General features: G+C 35.6%; 2 protein-coding genes across 3 annotated transcripts; one reads left to right on the top strand and one right to left on the bottom strand.

Moving 5' to 3' along the window:
• Window positions 1-12,659: 12,659 nt before the first annotated feature.
• LOC120766877 lies at window positions 12,660-26,740 on the bottom strand. The gene is made up of 11 exons (XM_040092607.1): window positions 26,496-26,740; window positions 25,041-26,083; window positions 23,541-24,980; window positions 18,145-18,189; window positions 16,899-16,911; window positions 15,937-16,173; window positions 15,778-15,855; window positions 15,385-15,723; window positions 14,655-15,325; window positions 13,509-14,573; window positions 12,660-13,200 (listed from the first exon to the last, which is right to left on the bottom strand). Exons 1-11 carry the CDS (start codon window positions 26,500-26,502, stop codon window positions 12,946-12,948), a joined length of 5,193 nt encoding a protein of 1,730 aa, XP_039948541.1. The 5' UTR covers window positions 26,503-26,740; the 3' UTR covers window positions 12,660-12,945.
• Window positions 18,892-22,067, top strand: LOC120782390 (transcriptional adapter 2B). 2 transcript variants are annotated; one of them, XM_040114633.1, is made up of 4 exons: window positions 18,892-19,267; window positions 19,466-20,338; window positions 20,746-20,895; window positions 20,985-21,196. In XM_040114633.1, exons 1-4 carry the CDS (start codon window positions 19,154-19,156, stop codon window positions 21,099-21,101), a joined length of 1,254 nt encoding a protein of 417 aa, XP_039970567.1. In that variant the 5' UTR covers window positions 18,892-19,153; the 3' UTR covers window positions 21,102-21,196. The 2 variants fall into 2 exon arrangements, with proteins under 2 accessions (XP_039970567.1, XP_039970566.1); XM_040114632.1 differs by having other exon boundaries at window positions 18,970-19,267; window positions 20,816-20,895; window positions 20,985-22,067.

Genomic DNA, 26,740 nt, shown 5'->3' on the forward strand with positions numbered 1-26,740 from the left:
AGACTTCTATGCTGCGTCCTTTTAATTACTGGCATTTGAAATGATTCCGGTTTGCTAATAATTATTTCAGGCTTTACGCGCTTTTTGCTTCTGAAAATTGCAATTATGGTAAGTATTAGGGCTAATAGCCCAAAATGAGTGAATAAACTGGATTTCACTAAAAGATTCAGAGAACTTATTTTTTTAATGTTTTTTATATTAAGCTCTTTCATAAGTTTTAAGGATAGAACTTCCTCGAACTCTGAATTTGAGTTTGAATGTTGGATTAAAGCAGGCAGTGGTCTCAAGCTATGTTGTTCTAAAGTTGTAAAATTCATGTTATTTATTCTTATAGTTTCATTAAAGATTCTTATCAAATATGATCCTCTTAATTTTCTAGTATTATTATTTGCAGTAATATTTCCTTCGAAATTATTTAAAAGTATTAATCCATTATTTATTTCTACAATATTTTTAACATGTTCCGTATTTGTTACAGTGCACTTATATGGTTTATTCCTTATTAAATTTTTTATACAATTTTCGTTTTCCAAATTAACAATTTGGGTTTGTTTGAAATTTGTATTTCATTTATTATTTTACAATCTTTTTCTATACCATAATATTCTTCATTACATTTCAGTATTTTTTCAAAATTTATCTTTAAAATAGTTTCGTTTTTACTTAAAGGCTTAATTATAATAGATTTGCAAATTTCTTTACCGGTTTTCGGTATTTTTATCATATAAATTAGTAAGTTTTGTTTTACAGCAATTTGAACATCTGCAAAATTCAGAGATTCTTCTAACGAACCAAATTGCAGATTCTCTTCGATAAAAATTTTATTTATTCTATGCGCTTCTTGATTGTTAATAATAACTGAGTTAATAATGTTCGCTTTAGTTAAATGAATTGCTCTTTTAATATTTTCTAACTCATCTTTGATTATGTCAATTTTAAATTTATATTTAAGTATTAGGGCGGTTTGAAATTCGTTACTACTTCCTAGAGACTTTATTATTGAGTTGCTAATTTCTGTTATATTGTTTATTCTTTCTAAAATGTTTTTGTTGATTATTAATTGTTGGTTGTTATTCTCGATTATTATTTTATCTTGGGCCTCGGCCTGAGTAATATCTTCAACTACTATTTGTGTGAAAGGAATTTTGTAATTTGCGAAATGTAGAAGGTAGATTGATTGGATTTTTAGCATAATGTGCTCTGTGGTTTTTATACCATTGATTACCGATGGATTAAGATATTTCTTTAAAAGTGATTTTAGCGATTCTTCATTGTAGGTTGTTTCAGTTATTAAGTGCCTATGGTACGTAGGGAAAACTATTTCGAATTTGTATGAATTTTTGGAATCTTCTGATATGAAAATTTGGTTCTTGAAGACGTTAATGAGTATTTCTACTGAAGAAATTAAATTTTCGGAAGAGCTGTCACTACTGTGGACAGTCATTGAATTTAAGTTAGCGATTGGTGGTCGTGAGAGTAGGTCTGCGACAATGTTTGTGTTGCCTGGTTTATAAATGATTTCGTGGTTATATTCTTCCAATTGTGCCTTCCATCTCTTCATTTTTGCATTAGTATTTTTGTTGCTGAGAGCAAAGGTCAATGGTTGGTGATCAGTGTAAATCTTAACCTTTTTTGATCCGTATAGGAAGCATTTCAGGGACTGTAGTGCCCAAATTATTGCCAACATTTCTTCTTCATTGGCGGCAAAAGTTTCCTCTGCTCTGCTTAGAGTTCTTGACAGAAAGGATATTGGCCTACCGTCTTGGGAAAGTACGGGTCCTAGAGCGTAATTTGAAACATCCGTGGTAAGCTCAAAAGCTTTTTCGAAATCTGGATAGTGAAGTATAACATCGTCTGACGTCAAGCAATTTTTCAGGTCTTTAAAAGCTTCTACTTGTTGTGCTGTTAGATTTAAAAGTGTCCTTTTAGACTGATTCTTGGAAACTCTTCCAAGCTCTCCTCTCAGTACGCCTTTATAAATCTGCGATAATGTCCGGTCATTCCTAAAAAGGAGCGTAAATCATGGACAGTTTTGGGCCGTGGAATAGCTTCTATCTTTTTTTGTGTAGTGCGAATTCCATTTTGGCCAACTATTATACCGAGGAACTCGATTTCCTTTTTGATAAATTCACATTTATCGAACTGTACCTTTAAATGCGCTTTTTCGAGAGTGTCAAATATAATTGCAAGATTTCTAAAATGGTCTTCTTTACTTTTGCTAAAGATAATTATGTCGTCAACATAAACGTAGCACCAAACGCCGATGTGTTTCCGTAGCACATCATCCAAAGTGCGTTGGAAAATGGCAGGCGCATTTCTTAAGCCGAATGGAATTCGAGTAAATTCGAATTTCCCATTGGCAATAGAGAAGGCGGTCTTCTCAATATCTGCTTCGTTGAGAGCAATCTGATGGAATCCACTCTTAAGGTCAATTGTAGAAAAATACTTATTTGATCCTAGATTAGTTAGAATAGTGGTAACATCTGGAATGGGATATTTATCTGGTATGGTATCCTCGTTCAATTTACGATAGTCGATAACCATACGAAATTTTTTTAATCCTGAGGCGTCTTCTTTCTTAGGTACGACCCATACCGGAGAATTGTAGGGAGATTTCGATGGTCGAATAATGCCATCTTTAAGTAATTCCTCAATTTGTTTGTCTATTTCTTTTTTAAAGGCATTGGATAGGGGTAAGTTTTGGAATATATTGGTCTATCGCTTTTAGTCCTAATTTCGGCTTTAACGTTCGTGACATATGTTAATTTTTTATCTGGTTCAGCAAATAATGTTGGGCAAGAGTTAAAGAGTTGTTTTAATCTTTCGTTATCTTCGGGACTCAAATGATTTAGCCTTAATGTAGTGTGTGCAATAGAGTTAATTGCTAACTGGTGGATGGGGTATTCATATTTATTGAGTAATGTAAAATAGTTCTCCTTAGTAAAAATTACTGCGTTTAAACTTTTCATTGTATCGTTACCTATTATGGCATCAAAGGTTCTTAACTTGGGCAAAATGTGAAATTTTAATTTACCTACTTCATCACCGAAAACACTGATATTAGCATGATGAGTAATTTTGACGGGTCCACCAACAGAATTTGCAATGAAGGGTTTGTTCGGAATGGGGTTCCTAATATAAGTTGGACTAATATAATTTTTGTTCGATCCGGTATCTAATAAAAATTTTAGTTCATTGACATTTTTCATTTTGAAACGATAGTATGGCAATGAGGAGTTTAGTCTAAAAATTTGATATTTGTCACTAGGGGTTGCTTCGATCTCTTCTTGTTCTTCGTTGTATTCGGGTTGGTAGTCCTGTGAAGACTCGTAGTACCCTTCAGGATATTCTAATATTTCATTATTGTATTCTATTGGGTCAGTTTCTGTAACTTCAGTATTGTAGATCCGTTGCATTTTATTAGGAGTCTGTATTATCTGTGATGGTGGTCTCTTACTAGCTTGATTATTATTAGCCTGCGCTGGTCCATTACTAAATGCTTGTGGTTTGTTACTGAATGTTTGCTGCCTATTATAAAATGTTTGATTTTGTTGATACTGAGGCCTATTCTGATAATTTATTTGCTTCGTTTGAGCAGAGCGATCAACTTCCATTGGTGTAGGAGGTTTTGGAGGAAGAGGTGGTCTAAAGTTTGGTTGCACTGTGACGTAGTGTCGGTTTTGTCCGTACTGTTGATACGAATTTGGTCTAAGGGATTGGTTGTGAACATTTGTAAGTACTGGGTAAAAGGGTCTTACTTGGGGTTTGAAGGAGTATGACCTTGGCTGATTGTGGCTAATGGGTTGATTGTGGCTAATAGGTTTGGTATTGGTCGGCAAGCGACTGATACTATTTGTATGGTTCGTCCTGTAATTCATGTTGCCTAATTTGAGACAACTATTGAGAGCCTGTGGTAAACTGGTTGGTTCCTTTTACTCTTAACAGACTGGGTAAGTTACCGTTCAGACCTCTTATAAATGTGTCGAGTGCCTTTTCTCTATATGTCGTTGTCATGGCATACAAAGCTTCTTCACCTAACTCCAGGCAATCGATTTTGTCTAGGATAAGCGAGAGATATTGATAAACTTGTTGATAAAATTCTTCAACAGTGCTACCCCGTTGTGCAAGTGTTGTCATTTGATATTCCAACGTGCTAACGTCTCTCTTGTCTGAGTAATGTAACATCAGACATTTTTTTATCTTACCCCAATTTAATGGGGTGCGGTAAGACTCAAGGGCCGTGTCAGCTTCTGCCAACTATCTTGTGTCTTATTGTATGCAGGATAGCAAAAATATTTTGGGGTGTTCTTATTCTGTCCGTACATTAATAATATTCTATCTACCGATTTCCGCCATGAACTGAATTCTCCGTTTTTACCCGAAAATTTCTTAAACATTTTACCACATCCGGAACTCTTTCGGATGCGTCCACGTTAATGCTAAAATCTACAGGATGTTCAACTTCTTCTTCGATTTGTGGTGTAATATGGTCGAAACTGTTTCCGATATTAACGAAACGAGTTCTCTTTTTTGATTAGGAGTGAAAGTGGAAGGGATGTTAGGAGGGGAAACGTTAGTGCTGGATGAGTGCAGATTTAATCTCGACAATGTCAATGCTATTTGTTCTTCCTGACTCATTTTGTTCACTTGTTTCTGATTATTTAAATTATTATTATTTTTTTTTTTTTTTTTTTTTTTTTGTACAGTGTTAACTTTTCTTTTGTTATAACAATAATTATTTCCTTTCACATAACCTTACTTACTAATAATCTTAATATCAAACTTACATAAATATCATTTGCATTTTCCTGTGTTGATAATGTTTCCTCCTTTGTGTGATTAATTTAGATTTCTCCTCTTGTAGTGGTATTTGTTGTATTGGTTCTATTTGATGAATTAATTTAAATCTTTCCTCTTGTAGTTGTATTTGTTGTATTTGATGAATTAACTTAAATCTTTCCTCTAGGAGTTGTATTTTGTTGTATTGGTTGTATTTGATGAATTAATTTAAATCTTTCCTTTTATAGTTGTATTATTTTACACTTGTTTAATTTATTCTAAATTTCCCCGTCACGCACTTTTTGTTCAATGTTTTTGTATTTATTATGCTTTTCGTTCGGCTGGGTTAATACTGAACGTCCTTTTTCCGAAAGGTACTAAGGGGCCGAGTACGAAATGTTATTTAGGTTTCGTCCGCGAGTATAAAATATATTATTATTTTTTCCTCACGGTCCCTGCTCGGGCGCCACAAAAAAAAAATAACACAATGCGTTTTTATAAGCAGCACTATGTGCTTCTGTTGAGCTTTATTACAAAACTAACTACACTTAACTTTAAGGTTTATAATCTAACCTATGCTTGAGCCGGCCTACGTGACCAAAGATGCTTGGTCAGCTAAAAGGGTTTGCGTGTAGCCTCACCTGCAACTATTTGGTTTTGGGGAGAAGACATGGTTGCGCGTGTTTCGCTCACTTAAGAATTTAGCGGATGCGCGTTTAGCGCAGTTGCACTTTTGGTTGTAATAGGACTCCAAAGTATGCAAACGGTTTGTATGTTTCTAGCATATAATGTGGGAATGGAATTTATGTAGAAGTTCATAAAATATTGTGTTAACTTGTACGCTCATAACTTTCATACGACTGAGCCAAATTTGATAATTTTTTTTTAATGTTCGTTGAAGTTCAAGGATGGTTTTTACGGAGAGAAAAATTCGAATAATTGCCGGAAAACGCCTAAAAACAGTCCTTTTCTTTTTCCCATACAAACGAATGAATGTTTGATTGTTAGTAACGCTACGAGAACGGCTGAACCAATCTTTATGAAATTTTCAGAGGTTGTTCGTTGGGGTTCAAGGAAGGTTTAGAAATAAAAATACCTTATACTTTTCATGAAGAAAAGTCGGAAAATTGGATAATTCCAAAAAGTAACTTTTTTACATACCAATTTTTTTTTAATTTTTGTTTGTTTTGTTTTTCAATATTTTGATTTGTAAATTATTTGAATCGTTCAATTTCGGTCGCTTGCTTTTTATTCCGGTTATTCAAAAGAAAAATTATTGAAAATTATTCAGTGAACACTTTACGTGTGTTTCACACAAAGAGGTCAATTGCAGATTGAAATTTGTTACGAAGCCACGAATAGATCGCCCTAATATCGGTCGGCGTTCTTTTTGTAGTCAACGTATGGCAGCCCAAGGCAAGGCAAGGCAAGAAGTACTTCCAGGATGCGGTGACAAGCTTGCGGAATTATGGATCGCGGCCAATCAGCAAGCGATCGTCATAATGTCACAGCATGACTTTTCAAACAACAGTTACGATGTTTGATTGACTTTATCTTGAAGCAACGTACTATATGTGGTGCTGTTGGATGCTAGATGGTAGATGTAGAGGTTTTCCGCATTCTTCTTTGGACGATGGTTACACCGGATCAAATTGATGAAATCATTTCTGCGGAAATTCCTGATGTAGAGAAAGATCCAGTATTATACGAAGTGGTGGAAACCAATATGGTTCATCTTTTCGGTTTGTATGTCTGACAATAAATGCATGAAACACTATCCACCTGCTTTTCTTTCGGAAACACAAACTGGAAATGATGGATATCAACTTTATCGGCGTCGCTCACCAGATAACAGAACATTCAGCAATCAACTTACAAGAGTGAATATCGGAGTTGACAACACATGGATCGTACTATATTCACCATTATTGTCTAATTCACATTCAAAACTCATATCAATGTTTAATATTGCAGTTTGGTGCCCTTGTATATTTCGGTATAGGATTTTTGCAATCCGCTATCTTGCAAGAGCAAGAGAATCCCCTTACTGTGTTTCGGTTCTACTTTCAATGTAAAATAATCTCCATATAACGAATTTCCCTGTAGCGAATATTTCCATATAACGAATATAACGCATTTTTTGCGACCGTAACTTCAAGATTAAAGCGTTTTCAATCTCCATATAACGAATTTATTGAAATAATTTGTCGTTTTTATTTACATACATCAGTAGGTAGGCAAAAACGAACGCACGCGCACAAAAAAGAAATCGACGTCGCTTTGTTGTGTGTTATTGTTTTTTTTTCTTGCCGGAGGGGGAATCTTCGAAAGATACCGTCCTGTTTCGGACGGCATGCACGATTCATCCTACTCGCGCATGTGCCGCCATTGTTAACAAGTGCGGAACCTGCGGGGCAGGACGCCTACGTCCTAAACCCGAACTAAGTCTCCTCAAGCTATTTATTTTCCTTGCAGGACCGCCGCTAGGCATTTCTTCGCAAGGATAGCTTTAGCCGGTTGGCTCTCGTTCTACGAATTTTGCAACTCCAAGTTGATCACCTGTTTTTCGCTCTTTCTTTGCCATTCCTTCCTTCTAAGCTCTATTAGGGCTGTCGCGCTCCATTCTCTAACAAACTTCCACACCTGCTAGGAACGTAACATGTGTGGTACAATATTTTCAGGGGTTAGCCGCTCTGAGAGAAGTTGCTCTAGCTCCTCCCTTTCATCTTTACGACGGGGGCACAGAAAGAAAATGTGTCACGCGTTCTCATTCCCGTTTCCGCAAAAAGAGCAGTTAAACCCATCGTCATGTCCATATTTTTGTAAATACTCTCTGAAGCAGCCGTGCCCAGTCAGGAACTGCGTCAAGTAATAGTCAGTTTCTCCATGATTTCACTCTACCCACACCTGCACGTTTCTGATCAACGTGTGTGTCCATCTACCTTTTGTTGTTTCTGCCACTCGTCGAGGCTGGTTTGTCTCTCTTGCTGCTTCTCTTGTTTATTTAGTCGTCTGCCCGCGGTTTTCGCTTTGTCATAAATTATTTTTAGCTCCATCGCCATAATATCTGGAGGCATGATACCTGAAATAATTCCAGCCGCTTCGTGTGATACAGTCCGGAAAGCGCAAGCTACCCTGATTGCACTTAACCAAACTACTGCTTTTGTCGTATTCGCATATGTTTTGTGCAGCAATGCTGGTCCCCATATGGGTGCGGCATACATAAGTACTGACTGGCTAACTTTTGCCAGAAGAGCGCGCCTGTTTCGACTAGGTCCACCTATGTTGGCCATGATTCTAGTTAATGCAGCCGTCACCTTTGCTGCTTTCTCACAGGCTTTCGCGATGTGGGTCCGATAATTTAGCCTCGCGTCAATAATTACACGCAGGTATTTCAACGATTGTTGCGTTGGGATATTGTATCCATCGATGTTGAGCGTAGTCGCCTCTAACTTTTTTCTACTCGTTATTAGCACCGCTTTAGTTTTTTGGCCTGCTAACTGGAGATTTGCTTTTGTGAGCCATTCTTTTATTTTTATCGCCACGTGGATGCATAGGTACTCTATCTGTCTTATTTCTTTTGTCACTACCGTAACTGCTATATCATCAGCGTACCCGATTATTTGTATTTCTTTGGGCAAAGGGAGGCGAAGCACACCGTCGTATAAAACATTCCACAGTAGCGGCCCTAGTACTGAGCCTTGTGGTACACCGCCTGTGACAATGTAGTTTTTAGGACCTTCTTCTGTGTTATATAGCAGTAATCTGTCGGAGAGGTAGCTAGATATGATCTTCAGTAGGTAGAGTGGTGTCTTCTTTTGTTTCAGGGCTTCCATGATATGCGACCAATAGGCCGAATTGAAGGCATTTTTTACGTCGAACGTCACAACCGCGCAGTATTCTTTGGTGCCATATAACCATCTGGTTCCTTCAATTGCCTTGCTTGCGACCTCTGTTAGCTTTTTTATGGCGTCTATTGTCGACCTGTGCCTTCGAAAACCATATTGGTTTTCTGCTAAGCCCGGCGGCTGTCTTTCTAGATGTTGTTCTAGCCGCACACAGATTATACGCTTCAGTATTTTCCCCATTGTGTCCAACATACATAATAGTCGGTAGGAGCCTGGCTCTCCTGCTGGCTTATTTGGCTTTTGTATAAGCACCAGCCGCTGCTTTTTCCAAATCTTAGGGAATACTCCCTCCCGTAAGCATTGCGTATAGCCTTCCGTAAATGTGGTGGGTTTATATTTAATAGCGAGTTTTAGGGCCTTTTTTGGTATGTCATCTAGGCCTGATGCTTTAGTGTTTGCAAATCTCTCTGTTGCTTCAATAGTTTCTTGGTCAGTAACTAGCGGTGCGTTTGTAGCTTCTTTTATTTGCTGCCTTTGTAGCAATTGCGTCGGAAAAAGCGTTTGGACAACCGTCTTTAATAGTCTAGGGCATGTAGGCGCTTGTCCTTTATGGTCTTTAAGCTGTGACATGACGATTTTGTATGCATCTCTCTACGGGTTTTCTTCGACCTTGTTGCATAGCTCCTTAAAACAACAGGCTTTGCGCGTATTAATTGATTTCTTCAGTTCATTTTGCTTTCGTTTAAAGCGCTCGTTTAGCATTATGAAATCTGCCGTTTGTCGTCCCCTTTGACACTGGCGCCCAGCTTTGTGGCATTCACTTCTCTGGGCCTCAATAGTCTCATTCCACCAATATGCGGGTTTCCTGTATGTGCCTTGTTTTTTCCTACACATAGCGGCATCGCAGGCTTTACTGGCATGTTTAACTAGGCATTCAGCCTTCTGTTCTATGTCCATAGCGTAGACGGATTGTCATCTAACATTAATTTGTAGATATCCTCATCAAGTGTTTCGGCTTTCCAGCCACTGGTTTGAACCTTTTTAAGAGACCTAGGCAGTTTGTGCGTTTTGTCGTTTTCTAGCAGAATTGCCAAGTGGTCACTGTGTGTGTACAAGTCGCTCACTTGCCATATACACGACCGCACTAGAGAGCTACTAGCGAACGTAATATCGATTACAGAACCGCCGCCGCTTTTTTCGAAAGTATTTCTGTTACCAATATTCAGCAAGATGGTGTTCAGTACCTAAAACGTCTTCAGAAGGGTTTCTCCTCGTCTATTTGTGTACGCGCTACCCCACACCACTGCCCATGCATTGAAGTCCCTGCCACTATGTTCATTGCGGTGTTCGACACTTCTCGTACTAGATTAACGATGATTCTTTCATATTCATCTTGTGCGATGCTTGGCGGAATGTAGCAACTATAAAAGTTTATTTCACAGCTTTTGCCCGCGTGTAATAGGCTTGTCCTGTTAGTGGCTTTTCTTGGAAGGAACTTTTTAGAGTCTTCCACGTTTGTTCCACAGGCACAAATGGCCGCTTTGCCCGTTAGGTCGGAGGTCCACGTTGCTGCGCTAATGTTTTTATATTGTTCGCAGACTATTGCCACGTCGATTTTCTGCGCAAACACTGTATGCGTAAGTAGGTCTTAAGCTGCTTCGCAGTGGTTAAGGTTGAGGTTATTGGTGTTGTTATTCTTGATCTGTGTGTACTTTGTTGCTTTCACAACGCACAAGCAGAGACTGATGCTTTGAACCGTTTATTTTCCATAAAATTGAAAGTGTTTTTCGGGGAACCACCGAACTATGCAAGTGTCAACTGAAATCATTACCATCTCTCATATTTCTTGCAGTCGCTATCAGTTTGCCTTTGCATATCGCCAGGAATAAAGGCATGTCCAACTTATTCCAGTGTGAGAACGCTTCAAAATTAGCGTTTTTTATAACATTTTCCATTATGGCCAGATTGGACAAAATAATAATTTTTGGGCATTTAAATTAAACCACCCAACATTTAGTACGAATAAAAATTACTATTATGCTTTTATCAAATACATTTGTTAGTGTAAAAGCAACAAAATGTACAGCGAATTTTCAATTGAAAATATGCAAGACCATTTGCACCAGACTCTGAATTGCCCTATTTAAATTTCACAAATTCATTTAATTTTCATTGTTTTACATTTTTTTAAGTGGTCTTGAACAATGCAACAAATTCCTCCGTTTACATATTTTTTTGGTAAGATTTCAATCTGGCCATCGCTCGTTTCCAATTGCTAATAACGCCGATGAGACCGGTTTGTTTCTTAAGTGCTTACCAAATAAATGATGGCCTTTAAAAATGAGAAGTGCTTTGGGGGAAAAAACAGCAAAGAGAGGATTACTGTTATAGTGGCATGCATTAGGACCGGTTTAGAGAAAGTTAAATTGCTTTTTATATGAAAGGTCAAGAATCCAAGATGCTTCAAAGGTATCAAATCTCCAGACGTGGATAATGAATTTAGTACGAAAGCATAGATGACAAGCAAGATTTTCCTCAAATTTTGGAAGAAGTTGGACCGAAAGTTTGCTTCTCAACGAATAAATGTTTTCCTCTTTGTTAACAACTGCGTTGCGCACCCTAGGGATGTAAAGAATCAATTGAAAAATATTGAAATTGGCTATTTCCCCCCCAACATGACTTCGTTACTTCAGATCAGAGCATAATTTGTAACATTAAAACACATTTTGACAAATATTTTGTCACAAATGGTGGAGAAAGTGGCAAGATGCGATGGCATAAAATGTTCGGATGCACCCGAAATTAGCCCTTCCTTAATTGTTTATAAATATTTTTCCTAAATAAACGCAGTACACTTTCACTAGAACTGCTTAGTGAGAGTTGAAATCCTATGTAGAGCTAAATTTAAGTCAGGAATGCTGCCTGTAAACAGTAGTTATTAGTACTGTATCCAGGAGCAATGCGCGTTACTGTAGCTACGGTATACAATAAATAACATTACAGTAAATTTTTCAATATAGTGAAAAAATTATTTACGAATAAAGCGAACAAGTTATTGCTGATATAAGAATCCAAGAAATTTTATTTAAGTTAGAATTTTGAAAATGTTTGATACAAATATTTGTCCATGGAAAAAAATAATTTTCAAAATCTAAACCGAAAATTGATACTTTGAGTTTTATTTTTTTATTTATGTATTATTTTGACTTTATATCCTGTCCTATCTTTTAAATCCATATACAGCATTCTTAGAATGTGCTGGTAAAGTAATGTTCGAAAAATAAATGTTACAGAAGTGAGAACGTAAGGTCTTCAGAGCGAGTGGTTTGAAGTTTCAAACGTGTTTTTCTAGAAACTACATTTTTTATACTGGTGTCCACGATTTCTCAAAAATGGTTACATCGATTGCTTTAAAATTTAAATGGTTAATTCATCACACGTATGTACATAGCTACCACCCGAACTAGGGCTTTTGAAAAAATTAAACCGTTTTTGTTTTTCTTCAAAAAATAGTCGCAGAAAATCATGAAATTTTGGGTTTTAATGTTTGAAACAAGGATAAAAAATAACAGTTATTGCATAATTTTCGTCTAAAAAAATCATTATGAACGAAGTGTCGGATATATGTATATATATATATATAATGTAGATTTTGAAGACTGAAAAATAATTTAATAACAATTAAACTTGATTTTTTGAGCATTATTTCATAACTGTTACGATCCCTGGTTTAAAGCATTTAAAAATTCAGTTTTTAAGATTTGTAAAATATCCTCCATATGTCCAGTCTGCTGGACTAATGGACACCGTTTGTTTATATTTTTTTTCATGGGTGCCACTTACTTAAAAAAAATCAAAGTTACAGCTAAAGGCTTAATAAATATATAGCCAAATATTGAAAGCTACGGAACTTTCATTTTCAATTTACTATAAAATATTCCGAAAAAATCTTTAAAAAAAAACCGGCCGTCAGTCGGGATGAGGATCCTGGACAAAACGTGACACCTAATTTATATACAAATAGATATAAGATTTTATTTGTTGTTTGCTTAAATTAATGAAATAGTTCATAAACGTAAAGTGTGTATGAGAAACTCGACGCTATCATTTGCAACACTATAGGTAAAACTTGCAAAATAAGAAGCATAAAAAACAAAACAAAACTAAACATTATGCCTTTTAAAGGCCAATTCCTCCAATAAATTTTTCTGACACTTTTATATTCATGCTGACTAAGCTATAAGGACTAATATAAAATAATAAAAAATAATAATTGCAAGTAGATTTATACACATTGTTATGTGCAAAGGCGAAAAAGCTACTCCACTAGCAGTTCGTAGTTTTCTACATCTTTACACATGCTGTTGAATTCGTTTACAAAGGATTCCATTTCATGGTTCATCTTGCCATTACCATGAGCTTCGTGTCGTTTCTTCTTTGGCTCTTCATTTATATGCTCGAGTTCCTCTTCTTCGGAATCTGAATTGGTTTCTTCACTGTCTTTAAACATAACGAAATGTTTACGCGTTTTGCGTTTCCGCTTGGCAGGGCGGACATAGGTTCGCAGTGTCGTCTGTAAAAGATAGTGATTAATCTAATGCATATTACTCAAATTTGTGCATGTGCCTATATTATGTTAAAATATACATTTCACGACAAAATTTTAGTTCATTGTAGGAGCTTCATACTACCAATAAAGATGTACTTTACTCTTTGAGGCCCTGTGAGCTCCAATTGCTTAACAAAATATTTTGTTAGCAAAATTTCATACTATAGCGAATGAAACAGCTAGAATTTCATACCGAGAAGTGAAATTCACTATGCATGGTCGCTAAAAAATTTATACCAATTTCTATAAAAATAATCTTTAAACTTCAATACCTTTTTTTGGAACGTAGGTTCCGGTTCATAGTCATTAAAAAAATCTGTTTCGGGTGGTTGCGTTGCCTTTTCATTGCCACATATCGAAATATTATTCAAACTTTCATTATTTTGTTGTCCTTTTGTTTTACCATCATTTAAATTATCAATCATGGTAGAGCAAAGCATTTCATTAATAAGTCGTTGTTTCGGGCCGTTACTGTCGAAAACATCACATGTTTTAGTTGAAACACTTTTATTATTATGAGTAGAGTTTTCGGGGCGCCATTTTTGAAGATCTTTGAGCTTTTTGCATAAATTGCGATTAACAGACGGTCTATTCAGTGACTTTACATCAGTTTTCTTTGGTTCGCCATCGCCGTCAGAGTTGTGATCTAAAAATTCTTCAAAACCGAATAAATCTTCTTCATTTGATTTATCCTTTTTTGCAACATCGCCAGTAACCGTGGAAACTGCTTCTTTGTTTACTTTATCATTCACAGTTTTTTTCCATGATGGCAGACTTACAACTTCTATTATATTTATGGCTTTTAGTGGACTTCGCTTTCCCAGTGTACGTCGCGGATTAGGCAACTGACGCAAATTGAATATGGAGGCATTATCGTCGTTATTCGTTACAGTTAAAGCAGTCGGTGGCATATTTTCTACATTCGAATCATTTTCGGACTCTGGTGTGTTCTGCAATTGACCGCTTGGAATACTGTTAGCTCTATTCCTTGATACGGTGGAGGAATTGGCTTGCCTTGTTGTTATGGGCATCGGAGGTGTTATATTGGAGTCATTACATGTTTGTGAGTCCTTGGATTTGTTTTTCTTCGGTGTAGGAGGAATATAATCACTAGAAAATGTCGGCAGGCATGACGTATTTTTGGTGAAATTAAATATTGACGGTAGGTGCGAATCATCGTTTATTCTCCAAGGGGAGGGACACACTGGACGATTTTGCAGACTGGGAAACTTAATTGGTGATAAATCGGAGGTCGGTAAATCTCTACTTTGCCGATTCGCGGCCGGAGTACTAACAAATTTACGTGCTGCGTCGAGCAGGCGTCGTTGCTCAGTAAACTAAAATAAAAGCAGGAAAGTGTTGTACTAGAAGCAATTATAAAATTTAAAAAAAAATGTTTAAAAAAAAACTTTTCTTACATTTTTTTTGTAAGTATTTTCGACTTTCCTTGTTTCTTGCAACAACACTGAGCGAGCTAATCGGCTAAAACCTTCATCACGCACATGTTCATCCGTTCCTGGAACGATATTTGTAAGAATATTTTGTTGCTGATCGTAATTAGCCATGGAAACATATTGATCCTCTAAACCAGAAGGCGGGGGTAATGTTGCTCCGACATCATAATTGTCAAGTGTTTCTGATATTTTTGACGGTTTATTGTTAACAGCGTTATTTGTTTTGTTCCTCTTTTCCTTACAGGTTTTATTTTTATTAACTTCTCGTTTCTTTCTACCAGCTTTTAAAATTCCTCGTTTTAAAATAGGTCGTCCTGTTCCTTTTTGGTTAGTTGCTACTCTTACTTTTCCTTCAGATATTAATTTTTTTATTACATCCGCCGCAGGGTCTCCATGCTTTGCAACCTCAGATTCTGAAGTATCAGATTCAGACAAAAAATCGAAAATGTTTTGCGGCTTTGCACATTTTTTCCTCAGGCGTACTTTTCCCTCCGGAACCCGATGAAAAAATTTATGGGTTGTTTTAGGTTTTTTGACCTGGATAGTGTTGTCGTGTCCCTCTTCGGAGTCATTGGAACAAATTAATTCCTCTATTAAGTCAGGGTCATTAATTGCAGTTTTTAACGACCTTCTCTCTGTAATATGAAAACGCAGAAATATTACCATTGAAATAATTGATATTTTTGATTTTTACCTTTGGAATTTGTGTGAGACAAATCTTCTTTATGTTTATCGTCAGATATTACCGAGTTTCTAACCAAACTAAAACGGGAATGATTTTTCGTAAAACTATTGTCTATTTTGGTTCGGTCACTTGAACACTTCGATAGACTAAGTTTATTTAAACGTTTACGAAGATGCGGAGTTAGGACAACATTTGCTAAACCCATGTTTTCTTTCAAAATTTGATGATTTGCTGCAATTACTTTCGAAAAACTACTAGATTCCTTGGGAGTCTTCATATGCATACCTTTCTTCATTGTATGTCTGGTTTTCAGCTCTTCGTCCTTTTTGGTACGTCTCATATTTTGAACTAAAAGATCAAGGTTTTAACTTCATTACAGTTTTATATTTATAGTAGACATACCAATTTCTCGCTCTGCTTTTTCTATTTGATGTGTTACTGCGTTAATTCTTTTCACCCTAACCCTTAATGGCTTACACCCTATAAATGAAAATAATATTATATATATGTATATATAAATATATACGTATTAACGACTACATGTATAAGATATATAAAAACCTTTTGGTAAATTATTTAATACTGGTTCAGTTGTGCTCTTATGATCACAACGTTTCCGGTTAGACACTGCTTTTTTAAAAGCTTTCGGTATTTGCAATTGTTTTTCTGATGACCCAGGAAATGAATTAGTTGTGCATTGTTCCTGCAATGCCACATTATTTTGTTTGGTGGGCGTATATATTTTGGAGTATTTATCAAAGCGGAGTCGTGTTAACTTTACAATAAAGTTTCTGCATTCTAAAAATGGAAAGATAGAAATACCAGGAAACAAAGAAATTTATTAGATCTTAAATGTTCAAACCTTGATCATTCTGCATTAAAGGTAGCTGGTGGGGTTTGAGTAAGGAGAAAGTCAAGTTATCGGATGTCTACGTCAATGCGTGGTTTCTATTATTACATTGACTCTTATGTGGCATATGTCCACATATCTTTGTTGAAAATATTTTTGTCCACTTTATATGTTGGCAACTGCTTTATTATGATTTTATTCATTACATGCTTCGAAAGAATATGTTGTCGCACTATTTTGTTTTTAATTACTTGTCGTGTTTGGCTTGGTCGCTTAATAAAATGAAAAATTTAATCTGTCATCAGAATAAGTTATGTACACAAACTATGTACACGATATTAAGAGATTTAAAAAACACAAAGTACAAATAACCAGGATCCGCGAAGTTTATACGCACTATTTTAGCTTCTTATTAAATCCAATTGTATAAATTTATCCCTGGTCAAATATTCAACTTTTTGTACATGCATAAAGACGTATTACCAATCAGTGTTGCCACATCTTTCTCAACTAAAAATGGTAATTTGGCTGTATAGCAAAGGGTAACACTTTTATTTGTTTGGGTTGGGGTGGGAAATTTTGCTATGGTGAAAACAAATTTTAATTTTGCTGTGCCAAATGAAAAGTAAAATTTTGACGGTAAAAGTTCAAAACAAATAACGATGCATATTACCAGCAGCCATCAGGGGTCGGCTTTAGTATACCATCCCAGGATTTCGGGATGAAAATGGGTATGGTCGGATAGAGGAGATTCTCCAGATCACGAATATATATGGTTATAGCCGCAGGAAGCTTAAAGTTTTCGAGTTATTCGCGTTTTAAGTTGAAAATTTGCAATATTTTAATTACATATTTTCGATATATAAAATTAATTTTGCACTTATATTTTTCACTTTTATATACGCTAACACATCACTTATTCATTTGCACACATTTATTTTATATAATATAGTGCAAAAATAGCTTTTAATAAACATTTAAATTATTGTTGAATTTGATTATTTAAGAATAACAAATGAATTACAAACTGTCATATAATCAGTACCTTATCGACATCATTTGTAAAAATAAATGTGTCAAATAATCAGTGTTACTATACTAAAATATTTTACAAACTAAAATAAAAAAAAAACATAAAGAAATATTATACCCTAAATACAGGAAACATAATCGTTGATAAACATAAAAAAAAATTTAAGTGTCTGCCAATGTAAAAATGAGTTCTACGGGAGAAAAAAAATGTATATACCCGGTGTTGGACCGACCAGGGTTATTTTTTATGAAGCGCGGCCGAAGGCCGCCCACGCAAAAAGGAGTTCAACGCGAAAAAAATTTGATACACCCCGGTGTTGGACCGACTAGGGTTCTTTTTTTGAAGCGCGGCCGAAGGTCGCCCACGCAAAAAGGAGTTCAACGCGAAAAAATTCTGATACACCCTGGTGTTGAACCGACCAGGGATATTGTTTTTTATAGGTTGTTGATTTTCGTATTTGGGGTATAATCTGTTCCCTTTATTTCATTTAGTTATTTTACAAATGATGTTGATAAGGTAACACTGATTAAATGACAGTTTGTAATTCATTTGTTATTCTTAAATAATCAAATTCAACAATAATTTAAATGTGTATTAAAAGCTATTTTTGCATTATATTATATAAAATAAATGTGTGCAAATGAATAAGTGATGTGTTAGTGTATATAAAAGTGAAAAATATAAGTGCAAAAATAATTTTATATATCGAAAATATGTAATTAAAATATTGCAAATTTTCATCTTAAAACGCGAATAACTCGAAAACTATAAGCTTCCTGCGGCTATAACCATATATATTCGTGATCTGGACAATCTCCTCTATCCGACCATACCCATTTTATTCCCGAAATCCTGGGATGGTATACTAAATTCTTCCCGCCATCAGCAACCAACTAACTATTTCTACCCTTAACGCTTTTAAGTTGTTCTTCTGTTAGTTATGTTGGTTAAGAAACGCTTTTCCAGCAGAAACTTGCCTACCAGCAATAGTTAGCTGTTACGAAACAAATCTATTGCATTAAATGGCACGATTACGATTCTTTCGGCGGCGCGATTTGATGGTACGGATGGATAGAGGAGGTCCTCAGGATTAAAAAATGTGTGCAGATATACCGTCCTCAGACTCATAGTTTTCGAAATATTTCACTTTAATGTTCCACAATTTTATATGCAACTCACTCTTATTTTGTTTTTCTTTACATGTCATGACAAATACCGCCGAAAGAATCGTCATATTGCCCATTAAATTATTTGAAAATTCATAATTTTTAAAAAGTTTCGAGAAGAGTCGATTTAAAATAAATTAGAATGGCTAATTCGCTTAAAACTTTTGTTTCACTTTCCGCTTCAGGCGTTTGCTTTAACACAAAAGTTCGATGTATACTTTTGTATGGGTTTGTTCCCATCGAGGCGACGCAAAGCAAATGTTAAACAACTCTCATTTATACGCTTTGCCCAGCAAAAAGAGCATTTTTATTTGAGAGAGGAATGAAAACCAAAGCGTTCATTCTGACATATCTTTTGCCTCGTAGATTCATTGTTGAAGTAGGAATTGTCAATCAAGGCGAGGAAAGTTTGTTGTTGAATTGGCATGCATCTATTTCGATACTATATATGTATATACTTATGTAGAATCAGGAGTATACTACATAGTTTGTATAGACTTTTGAAAGAACAATTTCAATTTGAATAGAACATTATTTTGTTTTTACTATTTGTGTGTGAAAGGCGAGGCGAAATTCTTTGGAGACATAAACTGTTTATAACCAAGCTAATTAAATATAATACTTAAATTAAACAAGCTGGCATCCTTGTTATGATATCGCCATTTGTAAAAGATACTTGCATTAAAGCAGTTTCAAGTACCAAATAAATTATTTTGTGATTTGCCAAGAATGACAAGCATCGGGGATTTGTTTACAAAATATAATTGTACAAATTGCCAGGACGATATCTCTGGTATTCGTGTACATTGTGCAGAATGTGAAAATTTTGATCTATGTCTTCAGGTGAGTAATTAATTTATATGGAATGTATTCATTGTACTCGCTGAGAATTCGTATGCGTTCGTTCGTATATAATAGCGAATGAGTTGAGCATCTTCTACGTTACATACATATAATATGACATTTCTATTCTACATATTCCACCGACTGGAAGATATACAAAAACAGCTGAAAATGTTTATAATAGAATTTTGTTCATAGTGTTTTGCTTCCGGGGCGGAGATCGGTACACATCAGAATAATCATGCTTATCAATTTATGGATACCGGCACAGCTATATTGTCTGTATTTAGAGGCAAGGGAGCTTGGACTGCTAGAGAAGAAATACGACTACTGGATGCTATAGAACAATATGGATTTGGAAATTGGGAAGATATAAGTAAACACATAGAGACAAAGTCAGCAGAGGACGCCAAAGAAGAATATGTTAAACGATTCGTTAATGGCGCAATTGGTCTTCACACTTGGACACCCGCCCAATCGCAACGACCCTTGTTAGTGGATCACACTTCGGAGGACGTAGGTCCTTTAGGCGCTACAGCTTTACAACGTTTGCCTCCTTTGGACATTACGAATGAAGAAGCTGCTCAGTTAGGTTATATGCCAAATAGGGATGGTTTTGAACGTGAATATGATCCTACAGCTGAACAGTTAATATCGACAATGTCTCTCAGTACCGAAGATACCGAAGCTGATTATTTATTAAAATTGGCTCACGTCGACATGTATACACGTCGTTTACGTGAACGAGTACGACGTAAAAGACTGGTTCGTGATTATCAACTTGTAGCTAACTTCTTTCGCAATCGTAATTATGCTCAACATCCAGGCATGACACGTGAGCAAAAGGAATTCCGTGATCGTTTTCGTGTCTTTGCTCAATTTTACACATCCAATGAGTACGAACGACTACTGATGTCTCTCGAACGTGAAAAAGAGTTGCGAATACGTTTAGCTGAGCTATGCCGCTATAGATACAACGGATTAACTAAAATTGACGAATGTCGACACTTTGAACAACATGCAGCTATGTCTTTGAATCGTTCCACTGGACCCTATGGTCATGGAAAAACTGTAAGTGCTTGCTTAAATCTAGGGTTAGATTACAATTACTTCAAATATAAAAGGATAAAAGTAGATATTTTACCCATACACATTCATACGAGGACTTGTTATCATGACGTTATATACATATGTATGTATGTACTACATATATACGAGTATCATTTACTTGTTAAAAAAAAAAATTAAAGATGATTTTAACATATGTGTATGTTCATATATATAGACGTACATAGGTATACTTTTTAAATTATATATTTATATATACATATGTAGTTTTCGCTTAAACTGACAATACATGAAAGATTGAATATCGTGTGGTATTTAGAAAAACTTTTCATAGTAATTCTGACGACTTGCCTTGAAACATATGCTAGTTTGGCTATCATTATATTCCATTCCATTTTCACGATATTCAGTTTGCGTGTATTATCGGCACACCAAGCGGCGAACGTTTGAACGGATGTATAAGACAATGTTTAACCACAGGACAACACGCACCTCAGCATTGGAAGTCGTCGGCAGCTAGGCTCTTCCTTACACTCTCCACAACACAGCAGCAGAAAACCGTAAGCACTTACACTTAATTTATTATTGGAAATAGCTTTGTTATTATTATTATAATTTCTATAAATATGTATATATAAACATTTCACAGCGAACTATCAAACGGAGGCGAGGCAAACCTAAATTCAATCGCATCAAGAAACACGCTCCACACCGGCGACCTGACCTCCTCCGGCGCATTATTGCACAACAGAAATTACTTGGATAGCTGTCGGGAATCGTCGGTTCATACGACGATATCGCAAGCGGGGATGATAGTGGGAGCGGGCACGATGTCTACAACCAAATTAACGAACGGAAATCCACAATCACTGATACCAATTCAGCAGTATACCACGACGATGGGAGTAAAAAATCAACAAACGCCACAATTACAAATAAACGACGTCGCCGTAAACGAAAAACAACATCTACAGCAACTACTGTTGCAGGAAAATAATAATTTGGACGTTAAGACACTTCCAATGAGTAGTATTTTGCGTGCACAATTAGATGAATTAAAGCATCTACCACAACCTTTAGGCACCGATTTATTATCTACTAATGAACAGCAAGTTTGTAAAGACTTCAACCTTCCACCTACGACATATTTATCCCTAAAAACTTGTCTACTTAGCGGTGCTCCCGTTGTAAATAATTTGTCACCCGTTGAAAACTCTCTAAGAAAGTATTTTGTAAAAGTAGGTTGGCTGAGTCATTAGACTCACTGATGTTATAAAATTTGTACGCGCTCAACTATTTCTGCTTAAACCACTAGATAATATCACAAAACAACAAACTTAGGCGGCAATATGTTTATACTAAAGAATTTATAATTGGTATAATTCATATTTAAATTACATATACATACATATAACTTTAGAATCATAAATAATATTTGAAGATCTATAAAAACTCAATATATTTATTTAGCTTAAAATTTAGCAGTAATTAGAAATAATCTAAATGCTTACTTGTATCAAGTCTTCATTTTTGGTTTTCTTTAACCATGTTTTTGTTCTAAGAATGGTTAATCCCTAAGGAAGGGCTTAGTTTTAAAATGTTAAAATCACTTATATAATGATATAAAACGACATTCGGTAGTTCGCTTTTCGTTTAGTGTGAATATAAACATAGATATATACGAATAAAATTTAGTTCTGAAAATAAATTATAATATGAAATCTCTACTATACTTATACGATGTCTTTCTAACAAAAAATAACGGTTAATTTTGGTTGCACCGAAGTGATAATATTCGTCACAGGGGCTAAATCTCTTAACGTAACCGGCTTACACTTAGTTTTAGTTTACTATTTCTTTATAGGTTACTTTATAAAAAAATATATATATCTTTTACGAAGATTTTATATAGATCAGTTTGAATGGCAGCCACTCACACTGTAGCGTTGTTTGATGCAATAATGGAAGCTAAATTTCGTGATGACATTTGTCAAATATAAGTTTTCCATTCAAAATCTTAATTTTGATCGGCTTGTGTGACAGTTATAGATTATAGTGAGCTGGTCTGAACAATTAGTTCAAAGATTGCGCAGTTACCTAAACAATAATCCATCCCAAATTTCGTGAAGATATCTTTTCTATGAGTAATGGCTGTTTTTCTGCAGATACTCAAGTTGATAATTATACTTCAACATTTTTGCGTCGATATTATGCTTTGCTATACACAATGATTGAGACCTGAATATCCCCGAACTCCACAAAATACCGTCCATTTAACCATGGTCTAGACCAACGGTCTGATACAATTAGTCGAGACCAATGGCTAGGCCTAGGCTAGTTTACATACATTTGTATGGAAATACGTGTTGTATTTACGCTCATATATGTACAATATAGATAAATTTTTGAAATTTCTTACCTCTCGATTTGGTTGAAATCAAATTGACTGCCTTGTTCACGCTTGGCGTGGCAATAGCGTTCACAAAAAATGTAACATTTTGAGAAAAATTATATTTTTCTTAACCTTTAAAACGCTCTAGCGGCTAAAGTATTTGACCTAAATAAACATACAAACCAATTTGGACATGTAACGAACATGAAAACAGATAAATCAACCGTGCGAAGTGATAGAAACATACCAAAGTTGATATATTTTCGTACAAAATATATGGGTCTAGCCAAGCATCATTGGTGCACTAAGGTGTAATATTATATCCTTTTTTCGTCCTTTTTGATACGATATCCTTAAATTTTTTTTCTGAATTCTATGGACAATAAAATTCTAGGAAGCCACATGGAAGCGCAAGACGTTTGCTACACTCTAAATATATTTAAATAACATTTAAAAACAAAATATGCCTGGCCAGACCCGAGGGTCTCGATGAGGGTTAAATATTCTCAAAAAAATATAATCGACATTTACTTTTATTTTAATTAAAAAACAGAGATTTGTTCTATATCTTCTAGTTGTAACAAATGCTTATTTATTATCTTTACAACACATCACGCAAACAGTTTTAAAAAATGTATATGTATGTATATGCATATCTTGTCAACCTGCGGCAAATTAAGGACCCTGTAAAATAACATTAAGATTTTACATTAAGCGGGATTATAGACATATATATTTATAACATATATATACCTAGCCAATCCTTGGATAAGTAAGCGTTTCACCAATAAGTAACAACACTCCAAGATATCACTTATTCCTAAGGAAATACCGATATAGGGTATTTTTTTGGGCTCCACTGCCGTTGGTGGCCGCACCACCAGCTTTAGCTGTGACAGCGTTTGCTGATTGGTTGGTATGAGTAGTACCAGAAGCGATAGTAGTACTCGTTGATCTAATATTGCCATTAGCCACGGCAACTGCAGCAGCAGCTAGAGAACTGCGCCAAGACTCAATTAATTCGTTTTGAACATCCAATGGTAACTCATTGAATACAGTTGTATCCACACCTGCTGGGCATGGAATATTGGAGACATTTCCAGTGATGGTTGTAGTGTTCGAAGCTGTTGCAACTGATTGGGATGCTGTTGATATATTCTCAAGATATCCCATCAGTAAGTGAGTAGATTGAATTGAGTCAGAAGTCTGTGTTGTTGTAGGAATGTCACAACTTGTCGGTGTACTAGCTGTACTACCCGTTTCGTCCATTGGTGATGGTAATGGCGATGAGGTTGTTGATGATGGCGTCGACGATATTTGTCTTTGCGTTGTTAAGGTACGATTTCCCGCTGACGTTCGGTTAACTTTCATAAGTAATGACGAAGGAGGTTGTATCGTGCGAAAGCGTTGCAGGGGTGTACCTGTAGTCGATGCTGTTGTTGTGGACGAGAATGTTACCGAAGGTGCAGAGCTAGTGGTACTTGTTGGAACGTTTGTTGGATTTGTAATGAAATCTTTTTCACTGTCTCGTGAATTTAAACGCAAATCACAAACACGAAGTTTACTTGGGGATGCAACGTCAGCAGTGTCAGTATACATGGCTGAATTCGCCAAACATCGCCGTTTTGCCATTAATAAACGACCAATACGACTTTTTTTTGGAGAAGGTTCAATTTCAGTTTCAGAGAAATCTGAGAAATCGGAATTAGTTGCTGCAGATTCAGATCCATTGTCAATAAGCATTGGTATAGGTGAAGCAGCAGTTCCGCGTCGACGATAAAATTGATCACTTGGCTGAAAGGTGGTGGGTGACGAACGGAATGCTTCGTCGTTATTTGGTGAAGGCATTGAGGCAGTTGGATTCTCTGATGATGTGGCTACATCAGTGTTTGTCAGTGAAGTTATAGACTGTACTTCTAAATCAGTTTTTTTAATTAGAAAATTTGCAATGGACGATGAACCGAGTTTTCGTTGTTGAAACTTTGAAAACGCAAGGCCGATAAGAGTAATATTAAACGGCTTAGTAAGATCAACAACGCGTTCGAACAGGCGTAAAATAATCTTCAGTAACTTTTCTTGTGCGCCTTCTGCGAGTACCACCTTTTGTCCGCCACTTTCCATTCCTGTTTGTGATTTAAATAGTGAAGGCAAAATGTTAACTTGCTTAGTTTCTCGATGACTTGTTTTTTTCTGAGGATCGAATTTACGTAAAATCACTTTAATGGCAATTGGTATGCGGCCATCCTCTGCAACCTGTTAATAATGACAAACTATTTTATTAAGAACTAATGGTAGTAAGAAATACATACGTACCTGCTCCACCAAACGCATAAGCAGCAAACGAAAGCGATCTTCAACATCCCGTCGCACGGATATCGGTCGGCATGAATCTTCGAGTCCTATTGTTTTAGGTTTGCCGGATGGACGCACTGAACTGACATCTTTTCCAAAAGACAAATCTTTCAATTTTGTTGCCGTTTCAAAGCCAAATTTTTTTCGAAGGGAGTCCATGTTACATCCTTGCAATTCAGTAATGTTAGCGATACCACTCTCAAGAAGCAGTGATTCTGTTTTTTGTCCGATACCAGTAACTTTATGCAAACTATTTAAATTACGCATAAACTCGTCCGCATAGTTTGAACATAGAACAGTCTGTTGGTTGGGTTTATGTTGAGAACCTACAAGTTTTGCCAACAGTTTGTTATACGATATGCCAGCACAACATGTTATATTAAGTTGTTTATGCAAAGCTAAACGTATTTCTTTCGCAATTTGTGTACCCACTGCTAATCGCTGTGTGCAACCACAGTCACAACTTTGCAAAAGTTCTGCGTTTTCCGGATATATATGACCTTCGACTTTGGGAAATATGCTGGAGGCAATAGCAGAACTTTCGAAATGTTCATATTGGTTTTTTTCTATACGATCACACACTTGGGCTGTTACGTCTAAATAATTTTCATCGAAACCCAGTTTCTCCACCAATGGTGTAAAAGTCAAAAGTGCATCAAATATACGCTGAGACATTTGTTTATATGGTGTCAAATCTTCACCATTGACTAAGGTTAGTGTAGGACAAAGACGTTGTGCCTCCTCAACGGCCATCAATTTGTTGACACCGAATTCACGAGCTAGATAATTGCAAGTAACCACACAATTTTTTTGCTGAATTCCCAGTGGTCGTGAGCGCAAAGTGGGATCACGTATTTCTTCAACCTGGGCATAGAAACAATCCATGTCTATGTGAATTATAGTACGCTGATGCGGTTCATTGCGGTTAATAACATTTGAAAAGTCCATTTTGGCTTTTAGACGATTATTTGAAAAATATTTCGTTTCTTCGTTTAAATTGTCTTCTAATTAAAATAAAAAAAATTAAAAATATATGTACATATGCATAGTATAGTATTTTTGATAATCACTTTATATAACTCGGGAAAGATTAATTTAAATATATTCTGGGAAACAGATATTTTGCAAAATGCAAATTCTTATGGTTGACGCGGAGTTACCATTAAATAACAATAATTTGTAAAAATAGAGCAGATACCAATAAGATTAAATGCAACATCTTATTTTCTTTAAGCGCAGATACCAGAGCTATATTTTTTCAAAATTATCACCAACTATTTAACTTAAAGAAAATGTGACGATACATTTTAATTTATCACTATTCTCATTCAATAAATAAAATGTCATTAGCAATACATTTTAATAAACAGAAACATAAATTCTATATTTAATTATTTGCTTATTATAATTATTTACTTTCCATTGCTTCCCTCGCAAATCGTTGATCAAAACAAAATAGCAACAGTTACTCAGTTACCAATTCGGCATTGAATGTTTTGTACTTTGTCTCTTTCATTTTTCTTCGTTTATACGTCACAATCTTTCTACACTTTTATTATATTTCGCAATTTCGTAACGGAAATAATAACATAAGGAACCGCCAAAGAGAAAACCATAACAATGAGTAATAGCACTGCCAACTACCCTGCTTTTCCCATTTC

This window comes from Bactrocera tryoni, chromosome 1 (assembly GCF_016617805.1).
Source record: "Bactrocera tryoni isolate S06 chromosome 1, CSIRO_BtryS06_freeze2, whole genome shotgun sequence".
NCBI classification, from domain to species: Eukaryota; Metazoa; Arthropoda; class Insecta; order Diptera; family Tephritidae; genus Bactrocera; species Bactrocera tryoni.